Source organism: Myripristis murdjan, chromosome 24 (assembly GCF_902150065.1).
Source record: "Myripristis murdjan chromosome 24, fMyrMur1.1, whole genome shotgun sequence".
In the NCBI taxonomy this organism is placed as follows: Eukaryota; Metazoa; Chordata; class Actinopteri; order Holocentriformes; family Holocentridae; genus Myripristis; species Myripristis murdjan.
Genome location: NC_044003.1, coordinates 26,143,261 through 26,160,632, shown reverse-complemented (window position 1 = coordinate 26,160,632; position 17,372 = coordinate 26,143,261). Strand labels below are relative to the sequence as shown.

Genomic DNA, 17,372 nt, shown 5'->3' with positions numbered 1-17,372 from the left:
CGTTTAATAGTTTGGTTGATTTCAATTGCGGATAACAAACAGCAAACGTGGAAGCAAGCTCTTGGCTCCTGATTGTTTCCCTCAGAGTCAGACACAGAAATTGTAGCTGTACTGAAGCTACCTGCATTACCGTAGCACACAAGTCCTGTAGTTACCGTGCTTAACCACACAGGGGCAGTGTTCCATTAGGAATAAGCCTGGACTCCATTAAACAGGCAGACAAAGGAAGCCATCTATCTGACCAAGTATCTGGGGGATTTGTGAGTTGAATCGCAGCATTTCTTCAACGCCCACTGTAACCATCCATTTGTCCGTCTCTTTGATTTTTAATACGTTTAGAGTAGTAAAAGCGGGAAGTTAAGCAGTGGTGATTGGTTGGTTGATAAGGCAGCGCTCCTGGATTACCTCCTGGCTTTACTTTGACCTGTAGGAAAAAAAATGATATGAGAGAAGAGAAGTGAAGACAAGACAAGACATGAGAACATTAGACAGGAGGTATTTTATACATTTTAGAATAAATATTACAGATAAACAGTTCACCTGCCCATCATCACTCTTTATAATGAAATACACAGTCTGAACAGTTTATTGTTGATGAGAACGGTAGTAGCTTGTGCCGTGTGTGATATAGCCCATATTATCACATGGCTATGCTGAATACTTGATTGTGATTGGTCAATTAAGGCATCCTGTCGTTCTGAATAACAGGAACAAGCTGCAACCTCCTCTCTGTACCTGTTAAGCCCCATGATTACCCCGCTATGGTGAACACTTGATTCTGATTGGTCAGTTAAGGCACTCTGCAGTCCGTTATTTATGAATACTGACTGCCAAGGCCATTGTCAAGCTGCGTCCTCATCACCGTACCTGATGAGGTAGTCCTGCTGCTTGGACGCTAACCAATGAACTGATGTGACGTTTGTTAGTTCAAGCACAATTGCAATTTACATATGTCCTCTATAAATACCTCTATAAAAACATGGGTCACAAAATCTACGTCCAAGCTGCCTAAAATCATTTGCAGCATTGATCAGCTTGCAAGGTTGGCTTCCCTCAACACTTTCCTATGGGCTGTTGGCCAAGCTGGAGTATTCTAGATGTGTCACAAACTGCCCAACTTGTGACATAATTTCTCTTTTAAACAGAGTATAAAGATCTAAATTTCATATGACCAAGCAAAATTTAACAGAAACATTTTTTTCTTGATAAGTACAGTGCACTATTACCAAAGATTGCTTGCCAGATAGGCCACCACTACCTTGATGGATAATATTAATGTTGGCCTCTGTGTCATGTGTAAACGTGTGGTTACAAACCTAGGCAGCTGAGTTGGAAAATGATATACCCCATAAATGCAGCAGCATGTGGATACGGGGTGAGTTCAGGCTCACAATAGTAGCTGCCAGTGTTTTTCCACAGCAGCCTATTAGACTGTAGCTTGCTGGCTACTATAGCTGTAGTTCCCTTAGAAGATGGAGCATTCCAGTTAGTTTGTTGTAGCCTGTTAACTGCTTTTGTCATTCGTATAAATAATTGGGATGAGATTTTTGTGAAATTACTCCAAGAAAGATGTGATAGATTTTGAAACATCATACTCATTACCTCCCCGTTCTTTTCCCTCAGTGCTGCCTACTCCCTCTGCTCCTCCCCAATCTTTTTGTTTTGTTTGTTTGTTTGTCACACACCACACTAGGCTGGCATTTTACATCCTAAAAACTGGAATTTTTGAAAACGTTTTCCAAGGTGTGTATATTTGAACCAGTCTGGCCGATACAGGAAAGACAGAGCTTTTTGAAAACGTTGATGTAGAAATGTCATGTGATCTACAGCCCACAGTCCAGCGCACACAGGCATGCACATGTTTGATAGGGGATTTTAAGCATTTCGGGGTGTTTCAGTGTGGATGGGGGTTTTTTTGGAAATAGTCTGAAAACACTAAAAATATGTTTTGCATTGCCTTGCTGTCTTATGTCCACTCCGTGTTATGACTACTAAACAAATTCCATATGGGAAATAAAGTAGCAACTTTATTTCTACAACCCAGTGTTTCAGCACCATATCAATGTTTAATCATTATTTAGTGTGCTCTGGTGGTTTTGGGATTATGCTAAACTATCTGATGCTGTCCACTGCACATAGAGGCAAACTTCATAAATGCTGGACATTAACAGCTGAAGCTGCTGCCATTCTTCTTCAACACAAGAGCACTTTGAACAAAGACCTTAGGACTGTGTGTGTGTGTGTGTGTGTGTGTGTGTGTGAGAGAGAGAGAGAGAGAGAGAGAGAGAGAGAGAGAGAGAGAGAGAGAGAGAGAGAGTGAGAGAGAGAGAGAGAGAGAGAGAGAGAGATTTCCTTTCCAATGCTACAGCTGATGGTATTTTATTGGTCCCCCTGGCCAGAGCCAATAAACACTGAACTAAAGGGACAACAGCTGGGGAACAATGATAGCATATTGATGATGATGTGCATGTGTGTGTGTGTGTGTGTGTGTATAAGTGCACACATACATGCCTATTTCCCTATTTTTTATGCAGATATATATTGCAAGTGTGCTTTATTGTGTGTGTGTGTGTGTGTGTGTATAAGTGCACAGATACATGCCTATTTCCCTATTTTTTATTCAGATATATATTGTAAGTGTGCTTTATTGTGTGTGTGTGTGTGTGTGTGTGTGTGTGTGTGTGTGTGTGTGTGTGTGTGTGTGTGCGTGTGCGTGTGTGTGTGACTGCATGTTTGTGTGTGCTTTGCGTGCATGCAAAGATTCTGTGTTTGTGTATGTGTGTTTGTCTCGATGGCCATTACCTTGGCATCCGTGATTTATGATCTCTGTTATGTGTTCCACGAGGGAGATATAAAACTACAGAATGGTCCTTTATTGCCTTTCTTCTTTGTTTCAGTCCTATGTTTCATCCATCACTCTCTGTCTATCCTCCTCCCCGTGTCTCTGTCTCCCTCCCTCTCTCCCATCAGCCTCCGTCTCTCTGCCTCGATCGCCATTTCTCTCTTCCTTTGTCTCTCTCTCTCTTTGTCTCTCCCTCTCTCCATCTCTCTCTCAGTCTAATAAAAACAGTTATTGATAACCTGTCTGCTGAATGTCAGTAGAACCACTATTTATTTAGTCTGGTTGTTTGTTGTAGTGGTATAGCATTTGTTCTATTGGTTGGTGTTCTCCACAGGACAAAGTGAGATGGTGAGATTGATGCAGGGCTGCCTAAGCCTCGTCTCGCACTCATTTCATGTTATTCTGCTGGCTCTTTGTCCTGAGAGCCTGACACCGCGGTGGATGTGGCGTCCATGGTTTGGTTCTTAAGTAAACACCATTTAGCCACCGCTAGAATTTAGCCGCCTGTCGTGAATACAAAATAAACAGGAGCGACTGGAGCCGCATCATCTCAGCCGTGTCATTCCTTTCAGTAAGGGTGTATCTTTTCATACTGAATTGACGCATTTACTTAAAGTACTGAATCAAACTGTAGAGTCAAATCGTGGCATACAAACTCATATTAACCTTAATCACTCCAAAAGAAAAAAAAAAACTTTGTAAAGTGAACTGCCAACTAGTGATTCGTGAATTGAATTGAGGCAAAGCCAAGGACTCATAACCCTACTTCCCTGTTTATATGAATGCAGTAGATAGATAGACAGATAGATAGATGGGGAGTATACTTACATGTACATGGGTTGTAGTTGAAGATGGGAGGTCTTCTGAGGCCCCTGGTAACCATAGGAATCAAACCCTCCTATAAAATCAACTGGACAACAACAGCTTCAATTAGACTCTACCAATGCACACGGCTACATAAATTAGGCTTGCAACCCCTATGGTGCTGTGCATTCTGTGTACCAGAGACTTTCCCTCTACACCCAAACCAATATAATCCCATTTTTAAGAGTCAAAATAAGACTTATTCATTGATATATTTATGTCCTGAGGCTACACGCAACTCCTGAATTATGTAAAAGAGCTCCAGAGATCTCCAAACTTAGTTAGGAGCTGCCAGCAGGTCGCTGCTTCACCCAAAAGGAGGCAGAGAGACTCTGGACTTTTGAAGAGAGGAAGCTATGATTTATTTTACTTTGATGTTACACAGCTCATCAAAGGTTATTTCCTCCGTTTGATCACAGGGGTCATTTTTATTTATTGAGTGAGATTTCATAACATCAAGTACAATGTGGAGTTTGGCTGTCACTGCAGAGATGAAGGTAGCTATAGCGTTAGTTTGCAACAAGCAGGGACAAAGTGCGACTATCATGGTTTCTTCTTTCTTTCTCCCTTTCCTGCTCTATTTCTTTATTTATTTTTTTGTTAATCGTAACATCTTGGCTGTGATTTTTCCACTCATCAGCTCAGTTTTCTTATCTTCTTGGCTACACTCATGCAATTATGGTGATGCTACACAAAAGAGGATCAGATGATATTTGCTTATTAGTTTCCTTAGATCTCAGTGATGTATGGTGATTTACCTGTATTGTATACGCTGTGCATTTTTATGACCACAAGGCAAAACAGTGATATTTTTTTCAGTTTCTCACATTTTCTTAAGCTGTTGTTTTCCATGCAGTAGATTAGCATCTCTGTTGTAGTCCAAAGTTCCTACAGAATAGGGGATTTTGGTTGAACAGATATGGAGGTTAACATACATCCATCTGCAGCAGGTTTGATCTTTTAGTTACTTTTCAAATGTTCTCTTTCTTCCTGCTGTCTTGCTTTCTCTCTTTACTCAACCGGTAAAGGCAGATGGTCGCCCACCCAGAGCCGGGTTCTGCTCAAGGTTTTTTCCCTATTAAAAGGGATTTTTTTCCTTGCCACTGTCACCAAGTCACTGGATTTTTGCTGACAAAATGCGAATCATTGTGGAACATGTGCCTACCCTGTTTTTTCAAGGCCTACTTTTCCTTTTATTTATTTATACACATTTTTTGATACCAGAGTTTGATTGTTTGACTGTGTTGTGCTTTCATCGTATCAGGGCTGTCACAGCATTTCCCAGACTGGTTACTGTTGTTGTTAGTGTTCATATATCTTAAGCTATAGCTGTGGCTGTCTGATAGAGTCTTCTTTCCCAAATAAGTAGCATTTCAGTAGCAACAGTTGACATAAAAAGTAAATGAAGAGCAGAAACTCACAAAGTAATGCCAGATTATGTTTATGGATCTGGGTAGCACAGACTGCACTTTTGGCATTTCTTACAAATCCCATTCATATTTTCCACAGGAATTTTGGATTGCACATAGAAAACCTGCAGCAAATTAAATAACGGCAGACTTTGGCTCGCTATATGCAAAACGACATTTACTGACATGACCATATTCTCAATAGGACTGATTGAGGCACCTGATCAACAAAGGAGCCAGAAAGATCACATCTGAATAAACGTCCTATTAATTATTTTTACACATCACCACAAATGCATTACGGGACTGTATACAATCTGTATTTGTTGCATACTGCGGCCTGGCTCCTAGCTCTTGTACCACTGGTACACAGAACATTTATCCAGCAGTAATATGACCAGCAAAATGCACACAGCTGATCAAACATGCCCATATTTTCATTTTTTCAGCTGTTTGAAGTGGAGTGTGGGCCTCTATCAAACCCTTGCATTCACACAGACTATGCAAGGCCATCGCCAATTCTCTCTCCTTGTGGATCCGCAATAAAGATTTGATTGGTGTGAATGGCAGGACTCCTGCTCATTCTTGCTACAGCTGAATGGCCCCGGCAAAGTTACTGCCATGCTCTACCATTTAAGTCTGCCTATGAGTGTATTGAAGGCTGACTGAAGAATTCATATGTTTTATTCATCTGGCCCAGGCCAGCCCAATCAGTGTTTGTGAACATGAACAAAACCCAGAAACCGCAGGCGCTGACCTGAGATGCCATTAGGGGACAATCCCAGTTTAAGCAGTGAATGAGCAAGTGCCTTCTCCTGAACTTTTACAGCCAAATTATTTTTAAATTATAGTAATTAGCCTGCTATTTGACAGTGGTGAATGTGCACATATACAGACTCAACTGTACTAATGTGGGGGTACAGAAAAACATCTTTCAAATCTTGTTTGAGTCATCTTTGGATGAATCTGCGTATATCTGTGCGTGTGTGTGCGTGTGTTTGTGTGTGTGTGCATATGCATGTGTGTGAGCTCATGTGCAATCATTTGTGTATGCATGTGTAAGGGTGCCTGTCCTTGTAATTATCCCCAGCAGTAAATGAGCAGTTGCTGAAATGTGCGGAAGCTGTGTGTGTGTATGTGTGTGTGTGTGTGTGTGTGTCTGTGTACACGTGTGTTTGTGTGTGCACGCATTCACTGGCGTGTGGTCATGTGTGTATGACTATGTGCGATTAGGATCTGTCTGACACATCTGAGCAGCACTGAGACACTGACAGATAAGACTGAATTAACTGATTAATCTCCCCCGACCATCAACAGACACACACACAAACACACACACACGCAAAGAGTAATTATCAGAGTAATTAGCTTTCTCAGCATCTCTAAATCTTCATTGGTCCACAGTGTGTTTTAACATCTTCACCCAAGGCACATTTTCCTACAAAGCTCTCTGATTATTGTTTAGTCTCTGGGACTACATTATCACACCGGATTTTCACAGCCACGTTCAAGACTCGGGGCCTGGCAGCAGGAAGAGCACAATGGCTCCCCAAACTATGCCAGAAACATGGCTGGAAAATTTGTTCAATGAAGATGGTGATGATAATACTATTCTCCTTAATTTTTACTGTAGAACATAGCAGCAAATAAAATGATGATGGCTAGTAGGTTAATTGCCTAAACTCAGATAGATAAAGCTTTGTTAGTAGCCTACAGTTTTTTTTAAATATGGGAAAATATGGCAGGAAGAGTTTGAAAATCAGTCATGTATCACCCTGTAATTATTTAAAATAAAATTCTTTATAAAATAAGAATAAATAAGGAAATACATTTTCTAAACAGAATTGTGCTATTTAACAAAGAAAATGTGAGCCTTTCTTACTATAATTTAGTTTAGTTTAGATTATTTCGACTACAGTGGTCCCTCGTTTATCGCGGGAGTTACGTTCTAAAAATAACCCGCAGTAGGCGAAATCCGCGAAGTAGTCAGCTTTTTTTTTTTTACAATTATTATAGATGTTTTAAGGTTGTAAAACCCCTCACTACACACTTTATACAATTTTCTCAGACAGGCATTAACATTTTCTCACTTTTCTCTCTTGTTTAAACACTCTCAAAGTTCAAACCTTCGTAGAAAAATAAGTCCAGTACAAAAAAAAAAAAAGCGTGCAAAATTGCACTAAAAAAAATCCGTGAAACTGCGAGACCGCGAAAGGTGAACCGCGTTATAGCAAGGGACAACTGTATTTAATAAAAATCCAATTGGTGATTCCTGAGGTCTGGTACTGGTCTTATTCCCGGAATCTGTTTGAGATGCCTGACGGGCCGGTCAACAAATCGTCTAATAACGCCATCACCTCATCGAAGTAAACGAACATGGCAGCAGCCACTTAGCGTTGTGATGTTACCGACAGCAAGATAATCTGGCGATCTCTTCTGTTCTTGAGAAATGTTACAGCATCGATACATTAAAAGACAAACAATTTGCCGGTCTGAAAGTTACTGTTACTGCGGCGACGCCTCATGACATAATAAGTTAAGCTGCTATGACTGGTTTAATGCTGACCAGTGGTTTTGGCTCAAGCACTGACTTAAGTGACTCATTTCTGATAGACACATGACCAGAATCCATTGAGTTACAACAGGATTCATGGGGTCTGGAAACCAAGCTAGACTATTATACATCTTTGAATGGTTGTTTTTTTGGCAGCCTAGAGACCAAACTGAGTAAAGTGAGTATTTTCCTGCAGGCTCATTAAAACGTTGTGGTGCTTTTGTCATGTGAAGAGCCTTTAGAAACAGAGCAATGGCACTCTTCAAACCGGTCCTGACGACTGGCTTGAAGACGCGCTGCTTTGAAACAGTTTGAAGGGCCATATTCAGTCTCACACGTCCCATTCGGATAGGCAGGAAAGCAAGAACCCCAAGAATCCAGCCATTCATTTCCAAATCTGTATTTCTGTTTCAGCCAGCAGCTTTCCCAGTTGTGCTGAATAAGACATGCTTAGCTTTTGGTCATCCCACAGGACGGCTGTTTCTAGTTTAATGGAATATCTAAACGAATGGCCTAAGGTAAATTCAAGCTAATGCTGACAACATGCATTGCATCTAAAGAAGCATTCTTATGTAATTAGTATGCTGATTTGACTCATTTCCCTTGTTTTTGAATACTTTTTTTTTTTTTAGAGAGAAGCAGTTACAAGCTACAGCCTTCACAATCAACACGGTTGGGTGAAGGAATGGATGGATAAATGTGTGAATGAGCAGATTCACCCTTGATCCACCTGTTTTTTGTTGGGTTTTTTTTGTTTGTTTTTGCTCTTCCTTCTGCACCATTTTACTCATTTTCCCTGTGTATGATTATTGCTTAGTGATGGAGGTTGAAAGTGGCAAGGATGTGTGAGAGAGAGAGAGACCTATGAATGAAAGGCAAACGACTTTGATTTAACACGTTTCTGAGTCCACCTGCCTCTCTGGGCGCTCTCCAGTCCACCGCTTTATCTTCATCTCTCCACCCTCTGTCTCTCACTCTCTCTCTCTCTCTCTCTCTCTCTCTCTCTCTCCCTCCCTCTCTCCCTCTGTTATTTTAATGAGCCTGGCTCCAAAAGTTAGAAGCTACATTTCCCATTCAGGATCTTGGCGGACAATTTTTGTCTAGGTATCAATAAAAGATCTTCATCCAAGATGGCTTCATTCAAGCCCACTAACAGAAAAGGACAACCCATTCGGAGCCAGGAGGGACGGATGCAAAGGAGAGCGGTAGAGAAAGGGAAAAGGGAAATACAATGGAAACAGGACAACAAAAAGTGTGAATTTTATATTTCTGTGTTGACTCAACCCATCCTGCATCATTCCTCAAGTCAGAAACATGCAAACTGAAACCTGCAAAAGTTGAGTTTCTAACTGACTTTTTAAACAAAATACTGAGTGATGTGGGCATGAGTGTGTGTGCGTGTGTGCAAGTGTATACTCACAACTGTCCTCTTCTTCTGAAATGAGCTTGATGACATAGCAGGCATAGATAAACCCCACCAACTAGAGGAAGAGGGAGAGAGAGAGAAAAAAAAACAACAAATTTTAATGCAAATTTTTATTGGGAGCGAATAAGAGAGACGTAAGTAGAAAAAACATATATCATATGTCATCATGTTGCATCAGGTATAACAAAGAAAGAGATAGATAGATAGACACAAAGAGACTGAACAGGTACTTCGACAAAAACAGACAGACAGAACAGGTGTTGGTGTAACTGGAGCAGAACAGCACTGTGGTATAATGCTCCAAAAGAGAGCACTGAATCAGTAGTGGACATGCGCGCGTGCACACACACACACACACACACACACACACACACACACACACACACACACACACACACACACACACACACTTCTAAACTTCTTCTATGTTCAATGACACCCACAAGGTTAGGCCAAACTTTCTTGGTTTTAAAGCTGCTCTGCCACCGGCTTAATACACCATTTCAGACCTACAACTAAATAAAAAAAAAAGGTTTGTTACAATTGCCTCTCAATCATGGCACAGTGGGCAAACATAGATCGTGATCATTGAAATTATATTTTCAGTGTCCTTATGGCTGTGGAATTACAATGTCAAGCCAGATCGTTTCATACTTTTTGCTGCCGTGAGATAAAAACCTCACACCACCGGCTCTGGCAGCGCTTCATTTTGCTGGGCCTTTAACCAGCATCTTGTACCTCATATTGTTTTACTTCAAAGTCACACACCTCCCAAAGGCCAGTCACAAATAGGGGTGGGACAAAATGTGTCTGGGCATAAATGATAGTCATAATCTATTGTCGATCTGTATATTCTTCCCAATGTCAAAATGGTGCTTTTAATGCACGTTGTAGAGTGACATTTCACAATTACAATTACAATTCACATTTGGCAGACGCTTTTATCCAAAGGGATGTACATATGAGATTTGTAAGTGAATTAATTAAGCCGAACATAAATGCTCTGACAACTATAACATGCTGTTGGAGTTGCTGTAGGACTATGGGAGGAAGAATGCATCCACGGACACATATATGTGTTTATATTTTCCATATATCATGGTCTGTTATGAGTTTATTAAATGCCCTTAATTGAAGGCCCACACCAATTATTTTGCATGTTTAGTGTAATATTTACAGAATGCATATTAAACATCTCTGGTCATCTTCTGCTAAAGCAAGCCGTCGTATTTTAGAACTCTGATATCTCTTTTCCTACATTTTATCCAGCCATTGGTTTCCATTCATTCCACTATGATATGAAAATGAATGTTCACAGACTTCAGACTTTCTTCACACCAGTATTCCATCACCATAATAAAGTCGTCCGCATTAGTTTTCCTAAAAGCAGCAGCACTGTTGGGTTTTGATGACTTGACATTGGACGGAGTGAAATGGTCTCTCTGCTGGAAAACAGTCCTGAAACATTTGCTTCACACTGCAAATTGTAAGTTCTGTGGTTTATGAATGCAAAACACCATATGATGGGTGTTTCAACCACAAATTCAAATTTGAAAATTGAGGGATTTTGATTACATGTTGTGAAATCATTAGTACTCTGCATAATTTGCAAAATGATTTAATGGAATGTAAAATGTGGCTAAACTGTAGTAAATAAGCCAAATATTCAAAAGCACTGGTGTGGTCCTTTCTATGTCGTATCTGAGAGCACATAAAGACCACTACAACAATCTAAGGGGCTAAGGGCTAAGTACAGCATCTTGTGGTCAAGCCTCATTATTATAGTTAAAGAATAAAAAGATCAACCCATGGATCAGCTCCAAGTTCACCTGAATCTGCCCACATTACCAACTCAGCCGACCACAACTGCCCGACATGGTGGTCAAAACCTCAAACCCACATCTGTGTGAACCTCCCTGGATTAACACACAATGGAAGAATAACGTGTAGGGAGAATGAGTTAATTTGGTGAAGAATATTCTTCTGCCTGGTACTCTATATTGTTATTATTTTCGTACTTTCAGCCCACAATCTGCTGATTATCGCCCACCCACTAATCACAAACCTGAAAACAGCAATGGCTATAGATACTGTGTGAGAGAGGAGCGCCAATAAAAAGGATCCTGAAGTATTGAAAGTTGGCACTGAACACCTTTAAGAGTGTGACAGTATTGATGTGTTGCGATCACTATCTAAAACGACAGCACAGAATGTGTGTGTGTGTGTGTGTGTGTGTGTGTGTGTGTGAGTATGCTCGAGGCAATGATATAATAGTCCACACCCGCAGAAACACCTCAGCTCTCTTATCTGCTCTCTCATTGGCTGTCTGTTTCCAAGGCGACTGATAGGCCCGTGTTGATTGGAGCAAAGATACAGGAAGCCGGGGTCAATGTAAGGCCGCTGTTTTAGTGGCCTCGTTAAACCTCAATGACAGAAGAGAAGGGAGAGCAAGGGAGAGAGTGAGTAAGAAAGAGAGAGAGAGAGCCAGGCAGGGGAGGCAGATAGATAAAGGAAGGGACCGAGGAGGAGAGGAGGAGAAAAACAAACAGATGAGCGATAGAGACAGAGAGAAATGGAGGAGCAAGAGAGGTGTGTATGAGGAGTTAAACCAACATATTAGCCTGAATAAAAGCCTTATTGCACAATGAGGCCTCAACCATTGGAAAAATGACATTGACCTAGTTGGTATTCTGTTGGCTACATGAGCATATGCCAACACGATCCCACACACACACATACACACACACGCAGGCAAACATGCATACACATAAACACACATGGAGAGCTGCAAATGGGAGCAACCACATTTGTGATTCAGTGTATATCTCAAGGTCTCGACCTCATTTAGTCTAAATAATGTTCAGCTCCCAAAGCTCGACTCTCTTCCTCTCTCGTATTCTCTCCTGTTCTCATTCTCTCCTTCTGGCTATCATCCCTCTCTCTCTCTCTCTCTCTCTCTCTCTCTCTCTCTCTCTCTCTCTCTCTCTCTCTCTCTCTCTCTTTTCTCTCTGTCTCCTCCCCATCTCTACTTCCTTCTCCCTCTCTTCCCTCTTCCCCCTTTCTCTCTATCCCCCCTTTTCCCTCTTCCTCTTCCTCTCTACTCTCTCCATTTAGTAGGTTAGTCATGGAGACTCTTTGTTTTCCGAGCTTTCTATGGGGGGATGAATTAACTTTAAGCTGAACATAGAAACCATATCTATACATAAGCACACAAACAATACTGTCAGTGTCTGAATGAGGAGCAACAACTATGAGAAAATCCATTTGGATGACATAGTAGGCTTTAACTAGAAATCAGACAAGCAAACCACTGCCTTTATACTGTCTGAAAGTGAGGCACACCATTATATCTTTTGTGAATGGGGATCTATAGCAGTACACCTTTTTCTGAGAGTGTACAAGTTGGCCTTAAGCATTTATTAAATAGTAAATACTATTATAGTAATAGCTGCCCTGCACTGCCATAGCTACTAAAATAATTAGTCATTAGTATTGGTTTTAATGGAGACCTTTAACGTTACACAGCCTAAATTCTGTCATTAGAATAAAGACTGTCATTAGTTTTAGCTGCAGTGGAGAGTTTTACCGTCACGTGGACTAAATGCTGATTCACAGACCTTCCAGTACTTTGTTTTGAATAAACACACTCTCAGCGAAAATGACTTTTTTTTTTAATGGCATTTTCATGCTACTCATCAGGGCTTGTACTCCTGCAATACAGAACGTTTCATCAGCTGTGACAGTGCGTTTCCGTGCACATCAATATCCGGTTAATATTCTGGATACTCAAGTATTCCGTTTTTGTGTTGCTGCATATAAACATAATATCCTGTTTACAATAAACCAAATGAGCTCTTATCCCAGCGTGCAGAAACCCAAATAAGATCTCTGGGGCATACTAATATTGGCTCTGATGCTCTGACACAGATGCTCCTTATCTGTTTATGGCTGGGTTTGATGGTTTGAAGAAGTTCGGACACAAAGCAAACTTGTTTTCTGAGAGAGGCTGGGTTACAAAAACAAGCTCCCTCTAAAGGTCAAATTCTACTTCTGCATTGCAGGTTCGCCGTAGTGAGCTACGTCGATGTGAGCAGAGAGTCCTGTGTTGGAGAGTCTGCGGCACGATGACGCCATCGCTGGAACACTGGACATCATTCCGTGCCAATCAAGCACAGATAAAAACAGGAGTAGTTTATGCTTACATTCTCTCTAACAAATGACATTTTGCAGTCTGTAATTTGGAGATGAGTTAGCAACCGTAGATTAAGAAATTCTCTCAGTTCTGGCTGATTGCAGAGACATGAGAGCCGGTGTCATGTTGGACCAATCAAACATCATGCAGTCTTGCATCAATCCAAGTGAAGCTACATTTGTGGAAAGGTGCATGTAAACTACAGCAACTGCCACTGTAGAGTACATTTTGATGCAGGATATATTAACCTAAAGTGTCAAAATCTTAAATATTGTATTTCCATCTGGATGGTAAGTGGATAGTCAAAAAACAAAACAAAATAAAAAATAAAAAAATAAAATTCAATTTCCTCAGTTTACCTGACAAGGCCTGCTACCCTGTAGTACTAGGGCTCTAGTTTTGCAGACCAGGCGAGGCGGGGGCGTAGCGCAGATGCGCTTCGCCAACTGGGTGTGGCCAGGCGGATTTTCCAAGTTTGGCACGCCATGCTCGGTGGCGCAAGTACTCCACCGTCCCTCCTACCGGCGCAAGGGAGGAGAGAAGGCGTGGAGTGGGTTTGACACAGCCGATTCACATTTAACCAATCAAATGAGCCCCTGTCCTTGCCTTTAAAATGCGCTGCGCGAAGGCGTAATGAAAGTTTACACAGCTGACATGGAGGTCTATTGCCGCAGGCGGAGTGGAGCTCAGGAGACAGGCGCGGAGCGGAGATCGGCGAGCAGTGCGGACACGTCACCAAAACCTCACAGGCAGGCTCCCAGAATGTCAGGCACATGAACGATGCAATAAATACCGAAAAAAACACTATTCAATGCTACGATCACAATCAGCACATACATATATCTCCATATCAACTGTCCCGTCACAGCTGATGTCAGATCAAAGGAGATTGGCACCGTTTGTGCTGATTGTGAGGTTTTGGTGATGTGCACCAGGCAGCCAAACTTCCACTGCGCCAGCCCCGCTCCGCCTTGCACTGAAAGTAGACGTGGTTTCAGATGGCGAGCTTTTGGCGCACCTCGGCGAAGCCTTTTAGCACGAAACTGTCACTACGCCAAGCCGAATCTGTCGGCACCTCCCCCCGCTGCGCCGCCACTCCCATCTCGGCGAACCTCCGCCTGCGAAACTTGGACACTGTCCGCCTCTGCCGTTTCGCCGGTCGAAACTAGCTCTGCGCGGGGTTCGCCTCACTGCGCCACCCCGCGCTGCGCCGGGAAACTAGATCCCCTAGTATGGAGTGAAATTAAAGAAGACTTCACAGTTACTTGTCTACTGCTCTATAATATTTCACTCAGCCCACTTTGCATTGACTCTTATATGGAAACTCCAAGTATTCAGACATTTAGCTATCCATTTATTGTCGCATTACAATGCTTATAAGTCACATGAGAGGCAGTATTTCATGTAATGCCCAATTTTTGAGGATATAATAAATATTAGAAACAATCAAAACGTATTCAGCTCAGGGCGCCCTGCATGGTGGCTCACCTGGCCCTATGCATGTCATACCCTCTGTCTGTGCCCTGTCTTTCCTGTCTCTACTGTCACTGTCTAATAAAGCAGAAATGCCTAAAAATAATCTGAAAAAAAAAAATGGAAAAATTGTGTGCGTGTGTGTGTGTATGTGTGTGTGTAGGCTATGTGTATTAGGGTTACCTAATTATCAGAGAAAATTGAAAGCTTGAGTGAGTGGAGATGAAAAGATGCTGGTGAAAACCGCTTTGCCTCAGCATGAAACAGCCTGGCACACGATCCCTGCCCCAGTCAGCTTGTCTGCGTTTCAGATGCACACAGTGACCCAACAATTTGCCATAGTCTGGTCAAGGTCTTATACGCTTTACGCTGTTTACATGCTTCTTTGCCACCCTGTGATTGAATACCTCTGTTGCTATGAATAAATAAACAGAGCACTCCTGTCCACATGTGCTGTCTTATCCTCAGACAGAAGAGTCCCCCTGCAAAAGAGTATAAAACATGCAGCTGCCAAACACTCTCTCACTATTTTACTGAGAAATATTTTGATACTTCTACAGATGGAAAAGTTATGACCCCAACAGTAACATTAATACTTCTTGCCCCCACGTTTTTTGTTGACATCAAAATGTTCCGTTAATGTGGTGAAAGTCTGATTTGGCATAAACAGCAGGGAACTAACCTGAACAAGTATTGTGAGATGTTTGTATTCCATTTAAAAGTGTAAGCCAGGTATTTTAACAGGGTTTCTCATAAACAGAGCACAAGATTAACCAGGCTGCTCAGGCTAAGCCATGACTTTTAACTTAGCTTGAGCGACCAGATTAAAAACAGATTTCTCTGTGCATGTTAATATAGTCGCTGATAAACACTCAGGTGTCTTAAGATGTACAATTTTGTGCTGAGAACATTTGGGGACACTTGGATTTATTTATTTATTTATTCATTCATTTTGGCATTCATAAATACTGAAAATCTCACTAAATAAATAAGACGAGGAGTTCCACTGCAGTGTCCAATCTGACGTGCCAGGGACTTGTTATGGAGCTCGGATGCAGACATTAGGACTGTGCTCACAAAACCAGAAATGAGATGCAATCTGAAACAAATTAGCGTATACGATGTTGACAATTTGACGCATAAGATGGAATACGATGTGATCACTGACATGCAGTTAATCCGATCTGGTTATGCCTGTCAGATATCACAAATTAATTATTGGGTCCTCATTAGATAACGTATACGTGAGGGACAAACAAAAAGAGAGAGGTCATTGCGTACAATTGATATACTTGCGTTGCTACTTTAAAATGCTGTGTCGCTCATTTTTTAATAAACAAAATGGGTTTCACTTGTTGCTCCACTACTTTATGGTGCCTTTCCTTCTTTCTTTCTCTGTTTCTTATAGGCATCTTCCTATTTACACTGTGCAGAGGGTACATATTTACTCTCAGTGTTTTCCCTCAAAGAAACAGAAACAGTTACTTAATAGTTAGCGTTAAAGAATGAGTAAATGAATGAATGAATGAATGGATGGATGGATGGATGGATGGATGGATGAGTGAGTGAGCAAAAGAAGGAACGAGCATACCAATAGATCCATTCCTGGTGAATCAGGCCACTCACAGCAAATGATCTCAGTGCTTATGCTTGTCAGTAATTAGGCCATGTCTCATTATGTTCAAAATAATCTAACCAAGCTGTCGTTGCATACTTGCCTGCTTTCTGAAAGAATTAAAGTAATCATTTGTTTTTAATTAAGAGCACTTGATTGTTTTTCTTCTAGTTTTGCGGCATGCTGTTTAATTTATTGTTAAATTGTGCTGTGTTAGTTTGAAAGGTCCCATGTGCACAAAGTTGTAAAACCTGCCTTGACTGCTACGTCTGCTGCAGTTTTTGCTTCCGTCTTTGTGTCTGTTTCCAGAATCTACTGATGGTCACAGTTTAAAGAAACAGACAGCGTCCCTGCCAGGCTCGCGCACAGTCAGAAGAGCTGAAACGCTCCTTTTTAAAATTTGCCTCGATGAGAGATGTTTTGAAGTCAGCAACACTCACAGCCAATAAGAGCATATTGCATCATAGAAAAGTGCTGAAATGTATAATCCTCATGTAGCACTCATTCACAAACCATCCAACCATCACATCCAGAATTTACTGCTCTCTAACTTTCAGCGTACTTTTCAGTATGCACTGCATTTCAGTCAAAGCAAGTTCTTAGACGATAACTTTATGGTGCAACTTGCCACCTGAAGCATCTTGAACATTGTACTATATTTGATAAAACAAATTAGTAAACTAGAATTTACACTCAGCTCATGCTCCTTTAACTTTGCCCTTAATTCCCTTCACTATAAAGTTTCCTTACAAAACTTTAAGGAAATCCCCAAATCCCTTATTTTCTCCCTAGCGAGAAGTTGAACTGCACAGAGTTGCTGTTTGATATCATCATGGCTGTGAAAAAGTGCTACATAAGGACTACTCGCTACGGTACTTGGCTATGATGCAATAGGCTCTGATTAGCTGTAAGCTGCCTGCTCGCTTGCAAACAACGTGACACATTGTTTGCAAGCTCAGATCATAAGTGCCTTGTCAAACAAGCCGAGCACATTTAC

General features: G+C 41.4%; 1 protein-coding gene across 2 annotated transcripts in view; it reads right to left on the bottom strand.

Moving 5' to 3' along the window:
• Positions 1 to 3,666: 3,666 nt before the first annotated feature.
• The window catches only part of nkain2 (sodium/potassium transporting ATPase interacting 2), an 87,428-nt gene continuing 73,722 nt past the window's right edge, over positions 3,667 to 17,372 (bottom strand). For both annotated transcript variants that reach the window (XM_030047303.1, XM_030047304.1), the window contains 2 exons: positions 9,090 to 9,150; positions 3,667 to 3,752 (listed from right to left, as the gene is read on the bottom strand). In XM_030047303.1, the coding sequence (XP_029903163.1) occupies positions 3,667 to 3,752; positions 9,090 to 9,150 (147 nt within the window). The remainder of the gene's footprint in view (positions 3,753 to 9,089; positions 9,151 to 17,372) is intronic.